Genomic DNA, 19,394 nt, shown 5'->3' on the forward strand with positions numbered 1-19,394 from the left:
CGAGCAATAATTATAGACATCATCCCGGGAAGAGGAGCTGGCCCGATCAGAAGGAGCTGTATATATCCCTCCGTACGTGCCGTATGATGTGTTGGAAATGAAGGTAGTGTGGTTGAGAGGGGGATAAAAAGTGTTTAGGGAGGCGACAGTCCCGGTTCCCGAGAACAACAGCATCAACACCGACGAGAACATGTCGACTAGAGCCTCATACAAATTTATCATGGTTAGAAAGCAATGGCTGCATCGTGGCTATTTGAATCAACAGCCCAAGCAGATATCTCCAGGAACGCGCTGAGACTGAAAGACTGGAGGGAGTTGATCTCCGTCCACTCCACACGCGGAATCTCCCACGTGCTGTGTTAGAATAACATCAACACCAATATCAACCAGCACCTTTCCCTCTCCCTTCTCAAGGTCTCATCCTTCAAAGCACCGCATTCAATCCGTCACTGAGGATTGTCAGAAATACTCGGACTCAAAAACCGCACAATTCTTGCTGCATTGACTGAGGATATTTCAACTAGCCCTGGAGGTAAGTCTTTCATCATGACAACTCCAACCATTTTAAAGGGAAGCAGTCCTGATCTCGCGTCCTAGGTATTTATTATACCAATTCCAGAACGTCGAGATCATCATCCTCGACTCGAGAAATATATATGACCGACGTCTTGAGGGTTGACTTGACAACAGGCATTGTCTGGCCTAATGCAATATGATCTCGACTAACAAGCTAAGGGGTGGTTTGACCGTTCACCGATCAAAAGCCGCTACTATTGATCGTCCGCAACCACGTTTGATTCGCGTAAATTGCTATCAGTTCCTACTCCGTAGGTTCTCCTTGAGAAATGATGTATTATCGGGGCGCCGGAGGCTCTGTGATTCGGCTAAGGAAGCGGACCAGAACCAGTTGATGCCTCGGTGGAGAGCATTTGCTGCCTATCAGGATTCATGAATCTTTTCTTTGTTCCAGTCTCCCAAATCCCAATATTAATAACAACCAATTTAGTCTATCTGACGTGAGACACCCGTGGTGTGGAGATTAATTGCATTTCAACCTCCATTTCAACTAGTGACACAGGCTCACAGGCTCACAGCATGTTCACGGGCGCAGAAGGGGCAAAATTGGATTGAGCATCCAAGGCTCAGAACCATTGGGACTTTCTGGCCAGATGCTGTACTCCTGACGCCAAAGCTGTCCCATCTCTAATGAGTTCGGATTCGCCTCCCGCAGACCCATGTCAAATAAGTTCAGAACAGGCCAGCGCTCGATGCAACGCCAAACGCCCAAGCTAACAGGCTAAACAGCCCCAAGACTATTGCTAGGCTCGGTGGATCGTTCGTGATGGCCGTTCAGAGGCCAACCACACTTGTCTTGGATACTGATATTCTGGACACTGGGGACATGATATTTTCTAGCTCCTACAGGGGTATTGATCGTTTTGCATTTGATCGCGACTCGTTCCCCTTTTTTTCTGTTATCCTCATCTTTCCCGAGTCCCAACGTTGGCGTCTCCATCTCTACTAAACAATTAATGTGCTAGTTTTCCCTCCAGCAGATCACAAATCATGTCTCTAAAATGCCGTTGAATACCATGATCAAATCTCTTTTCTCTTCGCTCCACTCTTTTCGTGGTCGGCCCCAGGCAATATTGTCGCGCAGAACAATACACGTCGCGGCATGCATCTTTCTGATTGCGGTTGTTGCGATTGCTTTAAATCTTGGGTTTGGAGGCCCACGCAGCCTACGCGACGCTTCTACGATCTATCAGCATGTGGTCGGCCAGAAGAATGAGGTCGATTATTGGGAATGGGAGACCATATCGCGCTTCCGCCCACAAATGAAGAAGGGAGATGGTGAGAAGCTGTCGCCTGATCTCGAATCACAAGAGGATCCCCTCTGCGACACTTTCCCCGCCTATATCACGTCGCAAATCCAGATAACTTTGAAAATCGGTTCCTCAGAGCCCGCAGACCGTGTCGATTCCCATATTTCTACCGTCACCCGCTGCATTCCCAATCTGATCGTCGTGTCCGATCATGAATCGAAGCTCAATGGTCACCATGTACATGATGTGCTCGCCTCATACCCTTCGTCTTTCTGGAACAACACCCGCGACTATGAAGCGTACGAAGCACTGCGGCGGGGAGATGACAAGCCAATCGATGGCTCCAAGGGCTGGAACCTCGACCGGTTCAAGTTCTTGCCCATGGTAGAGCGAGCATACGAAATCAACCCGACCGCCCAGTGGTACGTCTTTCTCGAAACGGACACCTACATGTTCTGGGATAATATGTTCCGGCTTCTGGACCAATATGACTCGCGAACTCCACTGTACTTTGGCTCCCCGTCCCCTGGCAGACGGGACGACGGTAAGAAGACATACTTTGCGTATGGCGGAGCGGGCTTCGTACTTTCTGCGGGCGCAGTCGACAAATTGCTCAAGAGGAGTGTTGGTTCTCTCGGGGAATACACGCAGCCGTCCTTCTCCATGCAGTTCGCCGATCTGATCAAGTCCGACTGCTGTGGCGATTCCGTACTGGGTTGGGCGCTGTATAAAAAAGGCGTGACTCTGTCCGGACTGTGGCCAATGTTCAATCCGCATGCGCTCCACGGGATTCCTTTCAATGATGCGCATTGGTGTCAGCCAGTCATCAGTCTGCACAAAACCCAGTTCGCGGATATGAAAGCGTTGATCCAGTTTGAGAATCAACGCGATCGGACTGTACGTCTCCTTGATTTTGCATATCGGTCGTCCGCATATTGCTCAATTTTTTTGATGATAACTAATTCATATTCGCATAGACCCCTCTGCTCTACGCCGATTTGATGGATCTCTTGAAGCTGGACACACTGACGGAAAAGACCGACTGGGACAATGGTGACTGGGGTGGTTTCCAAGAACCTCCGGAGTCCCCTGCGCACACCTCACTCGCTGCCTGTCGGAAAGCATGTCATGACCACCATGAGTGCTTGTCGTACACCTACAACTCCAGTAGGCAATGCATCTTTGTCCGATCGATGCGGCTTGGCTCGCAGAAGATCAATCCCCCGGAATCGCAACTCTCCGCTGGCTGGGACGTCGAGAATATCAAGAAGTGGCGGATGTCACACCAATGCCCGAAGGCCTTGTGGGTGCAGCCGAGCTTGAAGCGCATATTCTGATATATATCGCGCGTGTTTTTTATTTTTATTTTTATTTTTTTTTTCCTTCCTGGAATATCTGCATTTTTGGCGCTTGGGGGGGAGTGAACAACAAGCCATGATCCTGTGGGTGTAGTCCCTTGATGTCTTTGATGTCCATGTCACGATACCACCCCCGAAAATATGGGACTCTCGATGTATATTAATGTTATACCCAACACTTCTAGCACATATCATGAATATGATCTATTATTATTCCATCAGTATCATCCCCATCGATACCCTGATGGCTCATCTCGTATCCGATTAGGGTGTCCAACGGAAGTGTTCCGCCTCCAGCTTTCTTCCGACCATTCCGGTGTTCCATTCCGAGCTCTTTCTCCTCGTCCCAATGCGGCAAGAGATGCGCTGGGTGGAGATGAGGAGATACAAAACGGCGGCTGTGTCCCCCGAATGTTCTTCTTCTTTCTTCTTCTCCTTCTTCTCTCTCTCACACTCACAACCTCATCTCATCATGGCCCCCCATCCTCTTTCAATTCTCTCCGAAGCAGAGACCAACATTGCTCGCGATGTCGTCCTCGCAGCACACCCTGATACGGTCATCGACTTCCGGGAGATCTATCTGCTAGAGCCCCCCAAGGCTGAATTGCGCAATTTTCTTGCCCTTGAGCACGCTGGTCGTCTGAGCCCGACTACTCCTCGTCCGCCTCGCCTTGCGACTTGCCAATACGATGTCATCGGTGCTGATCGCATCCCCGCATATCATGAATCAGTGGTGGATGTGGGATCGCGGAAGCGCATCAAGCACCATATTGTCGGGAAACAACACCACGCTGCACTTACATTGTAGTTTTGACTGGAATCCTGGAATACATGATTGCTTCCTACTCACTAGGCCATTGTAGGAGCGAATTCGATACCCTCGTCGAGCGATGCTTTGCCTCTCCTTTGTTCCAGAAGGCCCTTGCGGACTTTGACCTGCCCCCAGGCTTCGAAGTAACCATCGAACCATGGCCCTACGGTGGACTCGATTACACCGAGGAAAAGCGGCGGTACTTCCAGGGCCTCTGTTTCGCTACGGACAAGACCAAGAACAATGCTGATGCGAACTTCTACTCCTATCCCTTACCGCTGATCCCCGTCATGGACGCCCATACTCAAGAAATTATCCGAGTGGATCGTCCGGCCACTGGTGGCAAAGGAGATGGTTTGACTGAGCAAACATTCCAGCGCGACATCATCGGACACTGCAAGGCGTCGGACTATGTGCCGGAGCTTCTGCCTGAAGGCACACGGAAGGATCTTAAGCCACTGAATGTCGTGCAGCCGGAGGGCCCATCGTTCCGCATCACCAATGAATCACTGGTCGAGTGGCAGAAGTGGCGTTTCCGTGTGGCTTTCAACCCTCGTGAAGGTGCAACCATTCACGACGTCTGGTACGACGGCCGTAGCGTTATGTACCGATTGGCCATTAGTGAGATGGTAAGTTGGCTTACAAAGGCCCTCAAAAATGGGGGAAAATAGAAAAACAAAACTAACTCGAAAACCGCAGACGGTACCATATGCCGACCCTCGCCCTCCATATCACCGCAAGCAAGCATTTGACTTCGGTGATGGCGGTGGTGGTAACATGGCCAACAATCTTTCCATCGGCTGTGATTGCCTCGGCGTAATCAAATACTTTGATGCTGTCATCACTGGCTCCGACGGTGTTGCAAAGACGTTACCTAATGCGATCTGCCTGCACGAACAGGACAACGGTATCGCATGGAAACATTCCAACTGGCGAACCGGCCGTGCCGTCGTCACCCGCAACCGGGAGTTGGTCGTGCAGTTCATCATTACCCTGGCCAACTACGAGTATATCTTCGCCTACAAGTTCGATCAGTCTGGTGGCATCACCGTCGAGTCCCGTGCTACGGGCATCCTGAATGTGGTCAATATCGATGCGGGCAAATTCAGCGAGTACGGTAACGTTGTCAGCGGTGGTGTCCTAGCCCAGAATCACCAACACATCTTCTGTATCCGGATGGACCCTGCCATTGATGGACCTAACAACTCCGTTGTCGTGGAGGAATCTCATGCCGTTCCCATGAACGAAGTGACTAATCCAATGGGCAACTTTTACCAAGTAACCCGGCAGACACTGGAGCGGGCATGCTACCTCGACGCCGCCCCTGAGCTGAATCGGACCATCAAAATGATCAACCCTCACAAGAAGAACCCGATCAGTGGCCACCCTGTTGCCTACAAGTTCATTCCACTGGCGACGCAGCGCTTGTTGGCCGACCCCGATTCTATCCAAGCAAAGCGCGCACAGTTTGCGCAGCACCATGTCTGGGTAACCAAGCATCGCGATGGCGAGCTGTACGCCGGAGGACGCTATACTCTGCAGAGCCAGCAAGAAGTGGAGGGCGTCTCTGACGCTGTCAAGCGTGGAGACTCGGTCGTTGACACCGACGTGGTTGTCTGGAGTACTTTTGGCATCACCCACAACCCTCGAGTCGAGGATTGGCCTGTGATGTAAGCTGCTTCTCTTATATATCGTATCCTGAAAACATGCTAACCGTCACATAGGCCCGTCGAGATATTCCAACTGATGATCCGGCCCGCCGACTTCTTCACCGCGAACCCCTCTCTCGACGTTCCGTCGAGCAAGAATGATGCTTCGCGGGTAGTCCAGTCAGAGTGCTGCCGCAAATCTCACATTTGATTTGATATTCTCCGACTGACGATCAGATATTGAAGATTGAAACATATATTGTACAGTGACAAGGAGGTTGGATTTACGGGTTGACTGACTGACGGTGTTTGACGTGTATATTCTTGTACATCATTAATCGATTTTCCAAATTACATACAAGATCTCAAGTAACAATATTGAAGCTGCTTCAACCACCTCTTTTCGTTATGCTCATGATAGATCGTAGTTTCAAGTACAAATCAGTAGCCGTGCATCGATGCCTGGGCAATAAGGCACCCCGCATCTATTCCGCCCTCCGGCCTCGGGATGTTCGGAATGGACTTTCCTCGACTCATTCCATCGTTGTTGTTGATTCCTCCTCCCAGTCGCATTATCCGTTGATATAACCCTTCTGCCAAGCGCCAGGCCATCTTATTTTCATCGGAATCTAATACCTACTTGCCGATGCGATTTAGTCGTCACAACCGATGAGTACGCGGGGCCAGCTCTCAGACCATGGACTCGGAATCCCCCAAGCGCGGAGCTGGTAGCCCAGATCCGCCTCGAAGTAAGAAACGGGCCAAGTACACGCAGGTCGCCTGGTGTGTTTCCCACCCCGCCTTTCTTCGAGTCTAGTAAGATGGAAAGCTCTAACAGGAGGCTTCAGCAATGAGTGCAAGCGACGAAAGTTGAAATGTAGCGGCGAACGTGTCTGCGTGCGCTGTGCCCGCGACAATGTGTCCTGTGTCTACGTCCCCAACGCGCACTCGTTCACCCTCAGGACACCGACGTCTCCTGAGGCGCAGCAAAGAGATGATGGGTATGGGAGCTCAGAGGTTATTATGTGCATGGAGCTGGCTCACACGACGCAGGTTATCATCTCGACTTAGCACGGTTGATCATCAGATCGAAACCCTGCAGCGCGAGATGCGAGCCATGGCAAGTCGCCTGCGACAGCTGGAATCTGCCTCCCCGGCTATGGCAAGGAACACTCCCACCGCCGTGTCAACTGGGTCCTCGATATCGATGAACGCGGGACTCCATCGCATCATGAACCGTCCCCAGTCGCCATCCTTTGTCGGACCAACGAGTGCGGAATTCGGGCTCACGGCGCGGCAGAGGGCATCGGAGGAGATGGACGGGGACAGCGGCGACGATCTTGTTTCAATCGTCGTGCAGAGCCCCGCTCCGGCACCGGAAGAGCAGATTAGTCCGGATGATCCGCTGGGGGGCCTGGGACGCGCTGAGGCGCTGCGTCTAGTAACCGTGTATGAGAATATGGTAGGGTTGATGTACCCCTGCGTCGACCTTGATAGTGTCCGTGGGTATATCGCGGATTTCTTCCGTCATAAGGACCAGCCTGGGCCCAGTCCGCTGGCGACGACGGATCAGGACTGGTTCTTTGCGAGGGATGTCGAGGTCTTGAAGATCCTCCTTGCGACAGCGTTGCTGGTGGAGTCGCATGGGCGTAGTGAGAGGGCGGCGCTGCTAGCGGATAGCGTGGAGGGTCAGTTTGCGACGAGAGTGAACATCCCCGAGGTGGATATGAAGGAGCTGCTCATTTTGACTCTGCTGGTATGATCCGATCTTGTTCTCTGTGCCACTCTTCTGACTTGGGCAGTCCATTTTCCATTCCTACCGCGACGACGAGGTCATCTCCTGGCGTCTGATCGGCATGGCTGTACGAGGATCCATGCAGTTAGGCCTGCACTGCCAGGAGACCTGGCAGAAAACCGGCGGTGTCTTCCCCGGCGAACTCCAATGTGAATGGGCCAGCCGGCTCTTCTGGTGTATCTACGTCCTGGACCGGAAGTGGTCCTTCGGCACAGGACTCCCCTTTGCCATCCAGGACTCGGACATGGACACTAACCTGCCTGAGCCCGGCACGGCCACACCATACCTCACCTGCATGATCAACTACGCGCGCCTCAGCACCAAGATCTGGGGGCTTGTTGTGGGCTGGCGCAGCCGGCCGCGCGCCGCAACTGCAGACTACTGCTCCTACCTCGACTTCCAGGTCCAGCAATGGATCCAGTCCATCCCGCCGGAGCTGCGCTTCGATCTGCCTCAGCACCCCAGCGACCCGGCGCACTCCCAGCCCGACAGCATGATGATGCTACAGGTCCTGCTCGCCCTCCAGGCAAATCAACTTCGCATCCTCGTATACCGCCAGAACCTGCTCAGCAGCGAGAGCATCGAAGCAAACGTCCCGGGGGCCTCGACCGCCGTAGAAACCGCAAAGAGCACCGTGCACATGCTCGACTACTTCTCCCGCGTCTCGGATCTGTACTTCCAGCGCCCGGAGCCGTTTAATTACTTTCTAATCTCGGCACTCGCCGCACTATTCCTCGCTGTTCTGCATGCCCCCGGACGGTTTAGCCAGGTCGTTCGGCCGGAATTCTACGCCGCCGTGGATATGGTGCGGCGGTCGTCGACACGCGCGCGTACCTCCCGCCGCCTGCAGAAAATCATCCGAAGCTTGAAGATGATTTGGATGAATCTGGGTGCGAGATCGCCCCGCCCGTGCCGTCAGGGGCAGCACGGCCAGCGTCCTCTGCACGAGCAGCAGCAGAAGAGCGGTGGGTCTCGCCATGCGGGAACCGCGGGGCTGTCTGTGGCTGGCTCTTCGAGATCTCCGTACGCTCAGCGAGGGGTGTCAGGGATACCCACACCGCAGCTTTCAGCGTCGGCGTCGGCGTCAGCGCCTGCATCCGCGCATTTCCGTATAGCAACCACCGCGGCCGCCGGCCCGATAGATGACACCAGCTGCGAGGATTTGACTAGCTTTTTCGAGATGGCGGGCGGGTTCTATTTCGATTCGCGGATGGGGAACGGGGTTACTACACATAATGAAGGGCTCGTACCCGAGGCAGGGGTTGAAGGGTTCGATGCTTTCCAGGCAGAGGATGAAGCGCTCACAAGAGTGATGGCCGGGTTGCTATAACCCGACGACTGGCCGAAACTTCATAGAACGGTGATTATCATATACTAATTTCCGTCCTCAAACTGGATCTATATCGGATACAATCTACACGAAGCCAAAAAAGCAAACCCTCCTTGCCAATCATACGTCACGCAGCTGCAACACGCTCATCGATCGCCTGAGGAGGATCCGAACGCGAAATGCGGACCATGACATCCGCCGAGCCCCACAAAAAGCCAGACGGCACATCGCGTTGCCAGTCGAAATCAGGATTGACAAACTCCATATCAAACGAGAAGGCGAACTTGGACAGGGTGAGGCGGACCTTCTGCAGCGCCATTTGGCGTCCCGGGCATGAGCGCGGGCCCACTGAAAACGGCCGGAAGGCGCGCAGTTCATCCTTGTTCTGGCCGTCGAACCAGCGCTCGGGCTTGAAGGAGTCGGGCTCATGCCAGTATTTCGGGTTGCGCTGGATACTATATAGATCCGCCGAGACGATATACTATGGGCGGATGATTAGTGGGGTTCTGAGACTGAAGGAGCTGGAAAGACTCACGCCGGCAGGCACATAAACACCGTCTATCACACCGCCGGTGGATAACCGACTGGTGAATTTCCCATTCAAGCCAGGCCAGAGTCGCAGACCCTCATTGACACAGCCGTTCAGGAACCGAAGTCCCACGAGCTGGCTGTCGGTGATCGATTCGAGGGTCGAGAAGGTCGACCGAATCTCGTGTTGCAAAGCTTTGTAATAAGCAGGGTTGCTCAGTAGTGCGCAAAGAGTTGCGCGTAGAGTCGATTCTGACGTTTCGTATGATGCGACCCTACGCTAAATCAGTTCTGCTCGCTCACTAGTTCGTACGGAACGCGTTAGACTCACATAATGCCAATGACGTTGCCAGGCATCTCTGTGCCCATCAGAGGGAACTTCTCGCTCTTGTACGGCAAAGCCTGTGAAACGAACGTGTTCTTTCCCTCTGTTCGCCTGCAGTGATACCATGTTAGCCACGACACAGGAAGAAAGACTCGTTAGACATACTGTTTGATAGCGAGGTTGGAGAGAAACCCCTCTTCCAGCAGAATCTGCGGCCATATCTTGCCAACGATGTCAAGGATCTTTGGGAAACCGCGCCGGGTCAGGAGGAACGAGCCCAGCTCGTATGCCGCCCCAATCATATGCTGGTGATTCTTGTATCCGGTCCAGCCGCCTAGATGGTGGTTCAGTTAGCCCATCAAAAACCTCATGCTGACATTCTTCCATGTAATGCGCTTCTCAGGAGAGTATACCTCTGAGGCTGTCCGGGACGGGCTGTCCCAATCCCAAATCGCCAATGAGATTCCACTCCAATTGCTCCAGGCAATGGGTAAGGTTCATGCACTTTGACATTCCCGGCCTGATGTCCAGAGCGGCCAGGAGCTCATTGAACCGGTTCGTGATGTTGGTTTCAATGCCCCCCGTGAGTGCGAGACGGAATGCGGGCGCGAAGATCTTCCGCAGCTCTTTCTGTTCGGCAACACTGCGCTGGACGACGAATGTGAGGCCGGGGTGGATGAGGTTCCGTCCACAGCATTGGATGGATCCGGGCGTTGTGAAAGTAGCGGCATCAGTGTTGTAGATCGTATCGTGGGCGCTGATGGTGGAGAAGGAGAGTTCGGTTGGCCCGAGACGCACGACGTCGCCTGTTCCCGTCAATATGGCTGCTCTGAAAGGGAGGGGGAGGAAAGCACACTGAGGGATATCTAAAATCATACCATGCTTGCGATGTTGCTCGTCTATACTATAGTTGACCTTGTTGGTCCACAGGATACTAATGATCCACGACTGTCCCCGTCAATATCAACCTTGCTTGACCGTGCGGATAGGGCTCTCACCGGGCATAACTTCGCAAACCGGGGTCCCGGGACGTTGGCCAACGGATCGAAATATGTGCGGTAAATAACATATGCAACGAAGAAGAAGAGCGACTGCACGACGGGCCTCGCCGGTCAGCACGCACTCAATGCAATCCCCGGAGGACGGGCCCTTACCAGAATGATGGCCTGCATAATGGCAGGTCCGACGGCGGTAGTCCGGCGCGTGTTAATCGGATAATACCGAGGTCGAGAGAGTTGGCCGAGCAGAGAGTATAACAGACAGCATCCAGTACGCAGTGTATCCGCCCATCGATGGAGAAATTCGGCCAGTTCAAAACGGAGACTGAGAGATTGAGCGAGGGATATTGAGCAAATTGTAGGCGCTGAGGCCATCCAGTTTTATTCCTTGCGGTAAACAAGGAGGAAAAAGGGATGTGGCGAAGGAGCCCTGGAAAAGGCTCGCTGATGCGCCGTCCTTCCACGGGGCTGCAGATGGGTTCGAGTCGCGCGGCATAGCAGGCGTGTATTCAAGTCGGGACGAGCTGATTGAGGCGTGAACACGAATACGAAATGGCATGCCCGTCGAAGCAAGGGTGAAGCTACCTTATTGCCAGTGTTGTGCGCGGCATTCGATGCATCATATCTCTCTGCCAATGACGACTGTCTCTAGTTCCGAGACCTTTCTCGAGACACTAGCTGCGGAATTTATGATCTGTCCAAGCTTTCAAGGCAAAGCGATCATGTTCCTCACTTGGGGACATGCCTATTGGTACGAAAACGATGGACAGACCCAGCTGGGAATAAAGAAGGTCAGCAAGGGGACTCGTGATCGCCGCCAAAGGGAAGGTTGTACCTGAGCTGGGACATTGTTCATGTGGAAAGGGATGGAGCAAATCGCCGATCAGACATCAAGGGATAAGCGGATCGAACGACAGCAAGCCTTCGACATGGAAGAGTTAAAAATACAACTGGCGTTCGTGGATGCCAGGCCCGAGTGGAGAGCTGATAGTCAGTCTGAAACATGAACAATTGTTTCTCCACTGCTTTAGCTCTTCGGTCCAACTGTCCATGTCATCCTGGCCGATACTTCACATGGAGAGAGCTGTTTCCTGTTGACCAGGCAGGCCCTAGTTCTGAGGCTGGCGACTCATTCTGGTGGCGATATTTACTCGCTTGGGGCTGACCCCCTCGAGCCTCGGCAATTTGGACATTCTCAATTGTTGTTCGATCGAGGAACTCGTTGATCTCTGCTTCAGTGGCAACTAGCATGGCTAAATACTAATCACTTGCTCGGATCTCTCTGCCGAACGCCCTCCCACGTCATGCAGGTGTTCAGGCATGATCGACAATTCGATTTGAGATTGTGGGTATTCTATGGCAGTGACGGTGGACCTGTCAGCTCCACGCATTCGCTGCAGAGTGCAGAGTGCACAGCATGAGAACTAACTAACTTTGTGCGATGGGGGATAAACGGGGCCTTCCATTGTTGAAAATGCATTGGAGGACGACATGCAGGAAGTGTCGGGTGTCCCGACGCCTGGATGACTGCTATATTGCACGCTTCGCTGCACATCAATCAACTACCGGGGTGATATTGATGTCGAGAGTGCAACTGGTGAATGTTCCTGCCAGTCGTTGCTTGAAACACCCGCACCTGTTGTGAAACGAGTCAAGATGGAACGTCAGGCGGAGTGATTTCACCAATCGGTTATTAGGGAACCCGAAGCGAGTCATATGGACCGACGTGAAGGCTTCAAGTTGCAGAAGAGAGTCTGGAGTGCTTCTGAAGAAGCCCTATTCATCATCTCGCACTTTTTCACAACCTCGGGTTCTGCAGGATGGGGCTGGACGTATGCAGCTGATAAGACAAGAACCGGCGAATATTGTTACCGTGGTCTATTACGATTGCTGCTTGGGAGTATAGTAGTGGCACCGATCAAGGATGTCATACGCTACTGATACTGACTAACTAGAGTCTGGACACCTTTTGAGTGTAGCGGTAGAACCCCTACAGCAAAGGACATTGCCGGACTCCCTCCCCGGTGCTCAGCTATTTCTGACACGGACCGGAATTTAGATGAAACCAGTCGACAGCTTCGTTAGAGCCACTCTGAAACGGCCCTCCCACCGGAGTTCTGCACGGACAAATGCTTCGCACAAATAGCGTGCGACAGACGATGGGTTAGCTGATTGCTTCGATCGCAGAGCAGACAGATATAAATAGCACCGCCGTCTGCCTCGTTATGCCTCGCGCCCTTCTCTCATCCAAGATATGAAAAGAATCTCACAACGCCAATGCATCCATCAACATTCGTGACCACTATTGCCTGTCTCGCAGGCCTGGCCCATGGCTATGCAAACCCCGGATCCTGTTCGGGGGCTTGCAATATCCATGATCCCGCCCTCATTCGCAGGCAGTCGGATGGAAAATACTTTCGCTTTTCGACCGGAAACAAGATCTCCTATGCATCTTCGTCTTCCATCAAGGGTCCGTGGACCGTGCTAGGCTCTGTGCTACCAAGGGGATCGTCCATTAACCTACCCGGAAAGACCGATCTCTGGGTGAGTGATGCGTCCAATCCAACTGGCAATGGACTTGGAACTCGAGGGTTGACTGGCGTATAGGCACCTGATATCTCGCTCGTCAACGGGGCGTACCACTTGTATTATTCGGTGTCCGCGTTCGGTTCGCAAGACTCTGCGATTGGCCTCGCGACGTCGGCGACGATGGATCCGAACTCGTGGACCGATCACGGTTCCACGGGCATCCGATCCAGCTCGTCCAAGCCATACAATGCAATCGATGCCAACCTCTTCCACGATGGAGGAAACTATTACATGACCTTTGGTTCCTTCTGGCATGACATCTACCAGGCCCCGATGAACTCGGCCGCAACTGCTGTTTCCTCCGGACCGTACAACATCGCCTATAACCCTTCCGGTACCCATGCGGTTGAGGGCGCGTTCATGTACAAGTTCGGGAAGTATTATTATCTCTTCTTCTCCAGTGGGATTTGCTGTGGTTATGACACCTCGCGTCCAGCGGCCGGGAAAGAGTATAAGATCCGGGTCTGTAGATCTACATCGGCGACTGGACACTTTGTAAGGACATTGACCAGGGTTGGAAGGTTGCACACGTTGACTGGAGTCTAGGTCGATAAGCACGGCGTGTCTTGCACGAACGGAGGTGGCACAGTTGTCCTTGAAAGCCATGGACATGTCTATGGACCTGGTGGGCAGTAAGTCGTCCTGCTCCAGAACCACAACGCTCTAGGATGGTTCTGCAGCCGTTGCTAACTAATTACCCTCAGGGGGGTCTTCACGGATCCGGCGCTTGGCCCGGTGCTATACTACCACTATGTCGATACCAGGATTGGCTATGCCGATGGCCAGAAGCGCTTTGGGTGGAACAAGATCGACTTCTCCAGTGGATGGCCTGTGGTGTGAGGCGAAGAAGAAGATCGGGCTTATGTGGTGTGCCTGTTAGGACCGTCTTTCGCATTGCCAACATGTCCTAGCACACTTGTCGCCCATGTGGGCTGCGTGTATCACTTTGCCGATTGAAGAAATCTTTTCCTCTTGATGAGCGAAGAATCGATTTGCGTAGAAGGATGAAGACTACAGTAAAAAAAAAAAAAAAAAAGAAGATAGCCTGTGTTGCAATCAGCAACGATGCTGCTTGAATCACCATCAACGACGATTTAGAAGACTTGATACTGGAGAAAATGATGAATGCCAGTTTCCCCCCTTCCAATCGATCCCGTGAGCTACATCTCCATACCTACATATATCGCTACCAGCTAGATCTCGCCATTGACGACTTTGTGGGCGATATGGGCCGCTTTGACACCGGCATAATGGTCAGTTGAATCTCCGGTGGCCCTTCCACATTCGAAGACCTGTGCTTTTACAGTAAGATGGCAGTGCTGTCTGGCAGGAGTAATGGATGTTCTCCAGGCAGAGGGAATCAAATATCGCATACCATTGCCATGCCCATTCACTGGTCAGGATGTAGGGGGTCGTAAGTGAATAGGGGGACAGTAAGACACCTATTCAAGGGTGTCTCTCGTTGATATGACCGTAGGTCCGTCTCCATTGGATGAATGAGGGAATGGACAAATGCTTCAATCCAACAAGAAGCCATTTAATCGACTACCAAAAGGCTATCTATCTCAAAGAAGCGTCGGGGAATCGCCGCAGCGGGAGGGCGATGTCGCTCTCGGCCGAGGTCAATAATAATAATATAAATGTTGAGCGACAGAAAGAAACATCAACTTAACTCAACTCATCTCATCTACCTCATTGTCATTGTCATTGTCACAACCCTCATCGAAACCATGCAGAAGAGAAACAAGAAAAATTCTCCCAAATACCACGCAGGCTGGCGCCGTGTCGTCAGCAATTTCAGTCCCTCGTCAGTTCCCTCGCTTCTCTTCTTCAGCAGACAGAGTACTGACACAGGCACAGATGGTTCTCCACGACTATGGGCACCGGAATTGTCGCCATACTCTTCCATATCATTCCGTTTGGCCATGAGTACCTGCGCTACGTCTCCCTCGTCTTCTTCATTCTAAATTTCGTCCTCTTCGCTACCGTGTTGGCCATGTCGCTGCTGCGGTACACCCTCTACCCCGAGATCTGGAGCGTGATGATCCAGGATCCCACCAACTCGCTCTTCCTCGCGACCTGTCCGATGGGCTTTGCCACGCTCATCGAGCTGTGGGTGTTGATCTGTGTACCGATCTGGGGGGAGTGGACGCGTACCCTCGCCTGGGCTCTCTGGATCCTCGACGCCGTGGCGGCGGCCTCGGTGACGGTGTCGCTTTCATTCATCTTGTACGCCTTGTTGTCTTTTTCTTTGCGCATTGGAAATGCAGACAGGAATTGCACTGAACAGATATCTAGAATCTCCCAAACTTACATCACCTCGCTCGAGCGCATCACCGCGCTGCAGCTCCTCCCCATCGCGGCCACGATCGTCGCTGCAGGCACCGGCGCCGAAGTCGCGGAGATCCTGCCGGACCCGCAGCGTGCGTTAGCGACCGTGCTGGTCTCGTATGTCCTGTGGGGGATGGGCGCGCCGCTTGCGATGACCATCCTGGTGATCTACTACCAGCGGCTGGCGGTGCACAAACTGCCCTCTCGCGAAACAATCGTGAGCTGTTTTCTGCCACTGGGGCCGCTAGGATTCGGTGGATTCGGGTATTTCTATTCCATTGCTTCAGTCTCAGTGACCTTCTAATCGTCAAATTGGTGAAACTGACAAGTGGCATAGAATCCTGTATCTCGGAAAAGTCACGCGCAACCTCCTGGCTTCGCATCCCGCCATCGACCCGGTCGCCGGCTCGATCGCCTACACGCTGGGCTTCTTCATCTCCCTGCTCATGTGGAGCTTCGGCCTGATCTGGCTCGTCTTTGCGATGGCGACCATCTACCACGCCTCGCCGTTCCCCTTTAACATGGGCTGGTGGGGGTTCACCTTTCCGCTGGGCGTGTATGCGGCCAACACCATCCTGCTGGGCCAGCAGATGGACCTGATCTTCTTCCAGGTCTTCGGGACCGTAGGCTTCCCACTTCCCTGGAACGAGTGTCTTGATGATCGCGAGCTGACCAAGTACGGATACGTAGATTCTTGCGGCAGCAGTGGTCCTGCTGTGGCTGGTGGTAGGCGCTCGGACGGTGCATGGCGCGTGGCACGGGAGTCTGTTCTATGCGCCTTGTTTGCAGAACCTGAAGGACAAGGCGGATTCCCCAGAGGCCATCATTCGCCAGGCCTAGTGATTAAGAAAGGGCACTATCGGCCCGATCGTCGCGCTCTCACCCAATCGTAAATGTCCATGGAGGAGTGGTCCGTCTGCACTCTTTCCCCCCCCCTCAATGCTCATAAGACCAAACCTGTAGCTGTAAGCCGCCAAGCACAGACACAGCCTGCTTGGATTTCCTTTTTCTACGCCTTGACCAATCCATCCCCCGGTCCTGTAATATCGCCGAAGGTACAATGGTCCTAAGTCATGACCTACTGGACGCCGGGCAATTCCAGCCGACGGAGGCGTCTCGTATCTGCGTGCACCATCACATGGATGCCGTCGTGACTTGCGGCTGAGGCAAGGCCGTATTTGAATCCAAACCCCCTCCGCCTGCTGCGACTTCATCATCCTCAGCAGCAACATCATGGTGAGTGTTCATCTATTCATCTATCAAACGGGAGGTTGATTGAGCGTTGATTCTAAGATCTGGTGGACTAGGACACTGAGCACGAATATCCCTTCCTCGAGGAGGTCTTTACACCTCCCTCGCCCCCCAAGATCGAGTAAGCCAGCCTCCACTGCCCCTCTCCCCCCCTCATTTCTCACGCTGGACTGCGGGTCGATCGAGACTAGCTAGAATCTTAAGTTTGAAAATGTCTTGAGTCTGAACATTGACACGCTCGACAGCCTCATCTTCGTCCACGGCCTCAACCCCCGCGGTCGAAATGACCACCCCTTCGACACTTGGCGCCATCAGAACGGCACCTTCTGGCCGCGGGATCTCCTGCCCGAGGATATCCCGCACTCGCGCGTCTTCGTGTACGGCTACAACTCGAATGTGACCAACGCGCAGGTCATGTCGACGGCGAGCGTCAAAGATCATGCGAACACGCTGCTGAATCTGTTGGACATGGAGCGGGACCCGCAAATCGTGAGTACCCACCGAAGGAAGGAGGGGGGGACTCGTGTGTGCTAACAGGGTAGAATACGCGCCCTCCAAAGATCATCTTCATCGGACACAGTCTGGGCGGATTGGTGATCAAACAGGTAGGTTTTCCTTTGCCACTAAGCTCCATGACCAACGCAGCAAGACTGATGGAACAGGCGCTGTTGAACGCACACGAAGACCCCAAGTACACGGCCATCCGGCTGGCGACGTGTGGGCTGGTCTTCTTCGGGACACCGCACCGCGGCGCCAAGGGCGTCGAGGTGGGCAAGATCGCGGCCAAGGTGGCGCGGTTCGTGTCGAGCGGACACGCGAGCAACGAGCTGCTGAACAGCCTGGAGTACGACTCGCTGTTCACGCGGCAGATGTCCAATCGGTTCAGCCACCAGCTGGAGGACTACCGGGTGGTGAGTTTCGTGGAGGGCAAGGAGGTGCTGTTGGCCGGTGCGGGGCCCGCGTCCGTCAGCCACGTACGTTCATCACACCCATTTTCATCCGTCCGAACGGCGTGTGGAACCGGTGGAGCTAACACAAGCCCAGTTGGTGGTAGAGGAGGAATCGGCCGTCCTAGGCCTGCCTGGTAACCGCGAGACGCGGCTGAAGCTCGACGCCGACCACTCGCAGATGTGCAAGGTCGGGTCGCGCGGCCCCATGTACAAGCTCATCCAGGGCAACATCAAGCAGATCGCCAACCAGGTCCTCGTCGCGGAGCAAGGGTACATCCCGCAGCCGTCGCCGTCGCCGCACCCGGGCGGAGCGCCGCCGCCGCTGCCGCCACGCATGCACACGAACAGCAGCTCCCCGTACCCGCCGACGCCGCAGCCGACCAACGGGCCGCGGATCGTGGGCACGCTCTACGCGGCGGGGGACAGCGACCCGCGCTCGAAGCAGGCGGCCGAGTACAAGAATCAGGGCCGATGGGACCAGGCGCGCAACGTGGAATACGCGATCTTCCAGGAACATCTGCGCACGCTGGGGCCGGACCACCTCACCACGCTGGTGATCGGGTACCACCTGGCGGAGATCGACGTGGAGGACGCGCAGCTGGCCAAGGCGACGGAGTGGTGCCGGTGGGTATCGGAGCAGAGCCAGCGCACGCTCGGGGCGCGGCACGCGCTGACGATGCGAGCGGAGTCGCTGATGGGCGAGATCCTGTGCGCGCGCGGACGGTTCCAGGAGGCCGAATCGGTGGAGGCCAACGTGCTGGCGCGGCAGCAGATGGCCCTGGGCGAGGACGACCTGGACACGCTGGACACGCGGCGGCGGCTGAGCGGGGCATACAGCAACCTGGGCCAGGAGAGCAGCGCGATGAGCCAGGCGGACCGGCGCACGGCGGCGCTGCAGCGCGTGCTGGGCGCCAACCACATCCGCGTGCTGTGCTCGGTGCTGGACGGCATCGAGGTGCTGATCACGGCGCGCACGCAGGACGGCGAGAAGCTGCTGACCATGCGGTTCAGCGGCGAGGCGCAGCAGACGACCGCGCAGGCGACGCAGCTGGCGCACGAGCTGCTGGAGCTGCTGGGCCCCCGGCATCCGGTCAGCATCCGGGCGCTGCGGCTGCAGGGCACGCTGCAGATGCTGGAGCAGAACTCGACCGAGGCATCGGAGACGCTGCGGCGGGCGCTGGCGGTGGCCGAGGAGGCGCTGGGGCCGGAGCACCCGGAGTCAATGAGCCTGGTGGCGACGATCGGCATCCTGTACGCGCTGCACCACGGCTCCGGGTATCTGCCGTTTGTGTCGGCCAACAGCAACGACAACAAGCTGGAGCTGTCGTCGCCGTGGCTGAAGCGGTACCTGCAGTGGGCGGAGGGGCGCAAGGGCAAGGACAGCGCGGACGTGCAGGCGATGCTGAGCACGCTGGCGCAATTGCATATGGCGCGGCAGCAGTTCACCGAGGCACAAGGGTACTACAAGCGACTGGTGGAGTCGTACCAGGCGGCGGGCATGCCGGTGCCGGAGCTGGTGCAGATCAACCTGCAGACGTGCGGGACCCGCACGATGCTGATGCAGCAGTATTCGCCGCGGGGGGCGGGGACGACGCTGGAGGGGGTGCTGGAGGCTTTTGTACGGAAGAGATTCTAGCTTTTCCCTCCCCCCTT

At 54.7% G+C, this 19,394-nt stretch overlaps 7 protein-coding genes across 7 annotated transcripts, besides 3 other annotated features; 6 read left to right on the top strand and 1 right to left on the bottom strand.

Moving 5' to 3' along the window:
* Window positions 1-1,577: 1,577 nt before the first annotated feature.
* Window positions 1,578-3,163, top strand: ACLA_042060 (glycosyltransferase family 31 protein; the record flags this gene model as incomplete). The annotated part of the gene is made up of 2 exons (XM_001271409.1): window positions 1,578-2,723; window positions 2,804-3,163. The coding sequence occupies 2 exons, from the start codon at window positions 1,578-1,580 to the stop codon at window positions 3,161-3,163; spliced, it is 1,506 nt and encodes a 501-aa protein (XP_001271410.1).
* Window positions 3,164-3,179: 16 nt separating this feature from the next.
* Window positions 3,180-3,207: a microsatellite.
* Window positions 3,208-3,598: 391 nt separating this feature from the next.
* Window positions 3,599-3,627: a microsatellite.
* A 29-nt stretch (window positions 3,628-3,656) lies between these two features.
* On the top strand, window positions 3,657-5,855 carry ACLA_042070 (putative copper amine oxidase; the record flags this gene model as incomplete). The annotated part of the gene is made up of 4 exons (XM_001271410.1): window positions 3,657-3,988; window positions 4,048-4,624; window positions 4,695-5,665; window positions 5,720-5,855. The coding sequence occupies 4 exons, from the start codon at window positions 3,657-3,659 to the stop codon at window positions 5,853-5,855; spliced, it is 2,016 nt and encodes a 671-aa protein (XP_001271411.1).
* A 486-nt stretch (window positions 5,856-6,341) lies between these two features.
* Window positions 6,342-8,769, top strand: ACLA_042080 (transcription factor domain-containing protein; the record flags this gene model as incomplete). The annotated part of the gene is made up of 4 exons (XM_001271411.1): window positions 6,342-6,427; window positions 6,493-6,645; window positions 6,698-7,400; window positions 7,447-8,769. The coding sequence occupies 4 exons, from the start codon at window positions 6,342-6,344 to the stop codon at window positions 8,767-8,769; spliced, it is 2,265 nt and encodes a 754-aa protein (XP_001271412.1).
* Window positions 8,770-8,896: 127 nt separating this feature from the next.
* Window positions 8,897-10,794, bottom strand: ACLA_042090 (putative cytochrome P450 monooxygenase; the record flags this gene model as incomplete). The annotated part of the gene is made up of 7 exons (XM_001271412.1): window positions 8,897-9,250; window positions 9,305-9,572; window positions 9,629-9,733; window positions 9,788-9,956; window positions 10,036-10,570; window positions 10,621-10,713; window positions 10,777-10,794. The coding sequence occupies 7 exons, from the start codon at window positions 10,792-10,794 to the stop codon at window positions 8,897-8,899; spliced, it is 1,542 nt and encodes a 513-aa protein (XP_001271413.1).
* Window positions 10,795-12,897: 2,103 nt separating this feature from the next.
* ACLA_042100 (arabinan endo-1,5-alpha-L-arabinosidase) lies at window positions 12,898-14,049 on the top strand (the record flags this gene model as incomplete). The annotated part of the gene is made up of 4 exons (XM_001271413.1): window positions 12,898-13,164; window positions 13,228-13,704; window positions 13,756-13,841; window positions 13,914-14,049. The coding sequence occupies 4 exons, from the start codon at window positions 12,898-12,900 to the stop codon at window positions 14,047-14,049; spliced, it is 966 nt and encodes a 321-aa protein (XP_001271414.1).
* Window positions 14,050-14,939: 890 nt separating this feature from the next.
* ACLA_042110 (TDT family transporter) lies at window positions 14,940-16,380 on the top strand (the record flags this gene model as incomplete). The annotated part of the gene is made up of 4 exons (XM_001271414.1): window positions 14,940-15,016; window positions 15,070-15,804; window positions 15,878-16,163; window positions 16,231-16,380. The coding sequence occupies 4 exons, from the start codon at window positions 14,940-14,942 to the stop codon at window positions 16,378-16,380; spliced, it is 1,248 nt and encodes a 415-aa protein (XP_001271415.1).
* Window positions 16,381-16,773: 393 nt separating this feature from the next.
* On the top strand, window positions 16,774-19,377 carry ACLA_042120 (LipA and NB-ARC domain protein; the record flags this gene model as incomplete). The annotated part of the gene is made up of 6 exons (XM_001271415.1): window positions 16,774-16,776; window positions 16,848-16,912; window positions 17,037-17,280; window positions 17,334-17,396; window positions 17,454-17,765; window positions 17,836-19,377. 6 exons carry the CDS (start codon window positions 16,774-16,776, stop codon window positions 19,375-19,377), a joined length of 2,229 nt encoding a protein of 742 aa, XP_001271416.1.
* Window positions 18,019-18,073: a microsatellite.
* Window positions 19,378-19,394: the final 17 nt, after the last annotated feature.

This window comes from Aspergillus clavatus, genomic scaffold, assembly GCF_000002715.2.
Source record: "Aspergillus clavatus NRRL 1 1099423829802 genomic scaffold, whole genome shotgun sequence".
Classification (NCBI taxonomy): Eukaryota; Fungi; Ascomycota; class Eurotiomycetes; order Eurotiales; family Aspergillaceae; genus Aspergillus; species Aspergillus clavatus.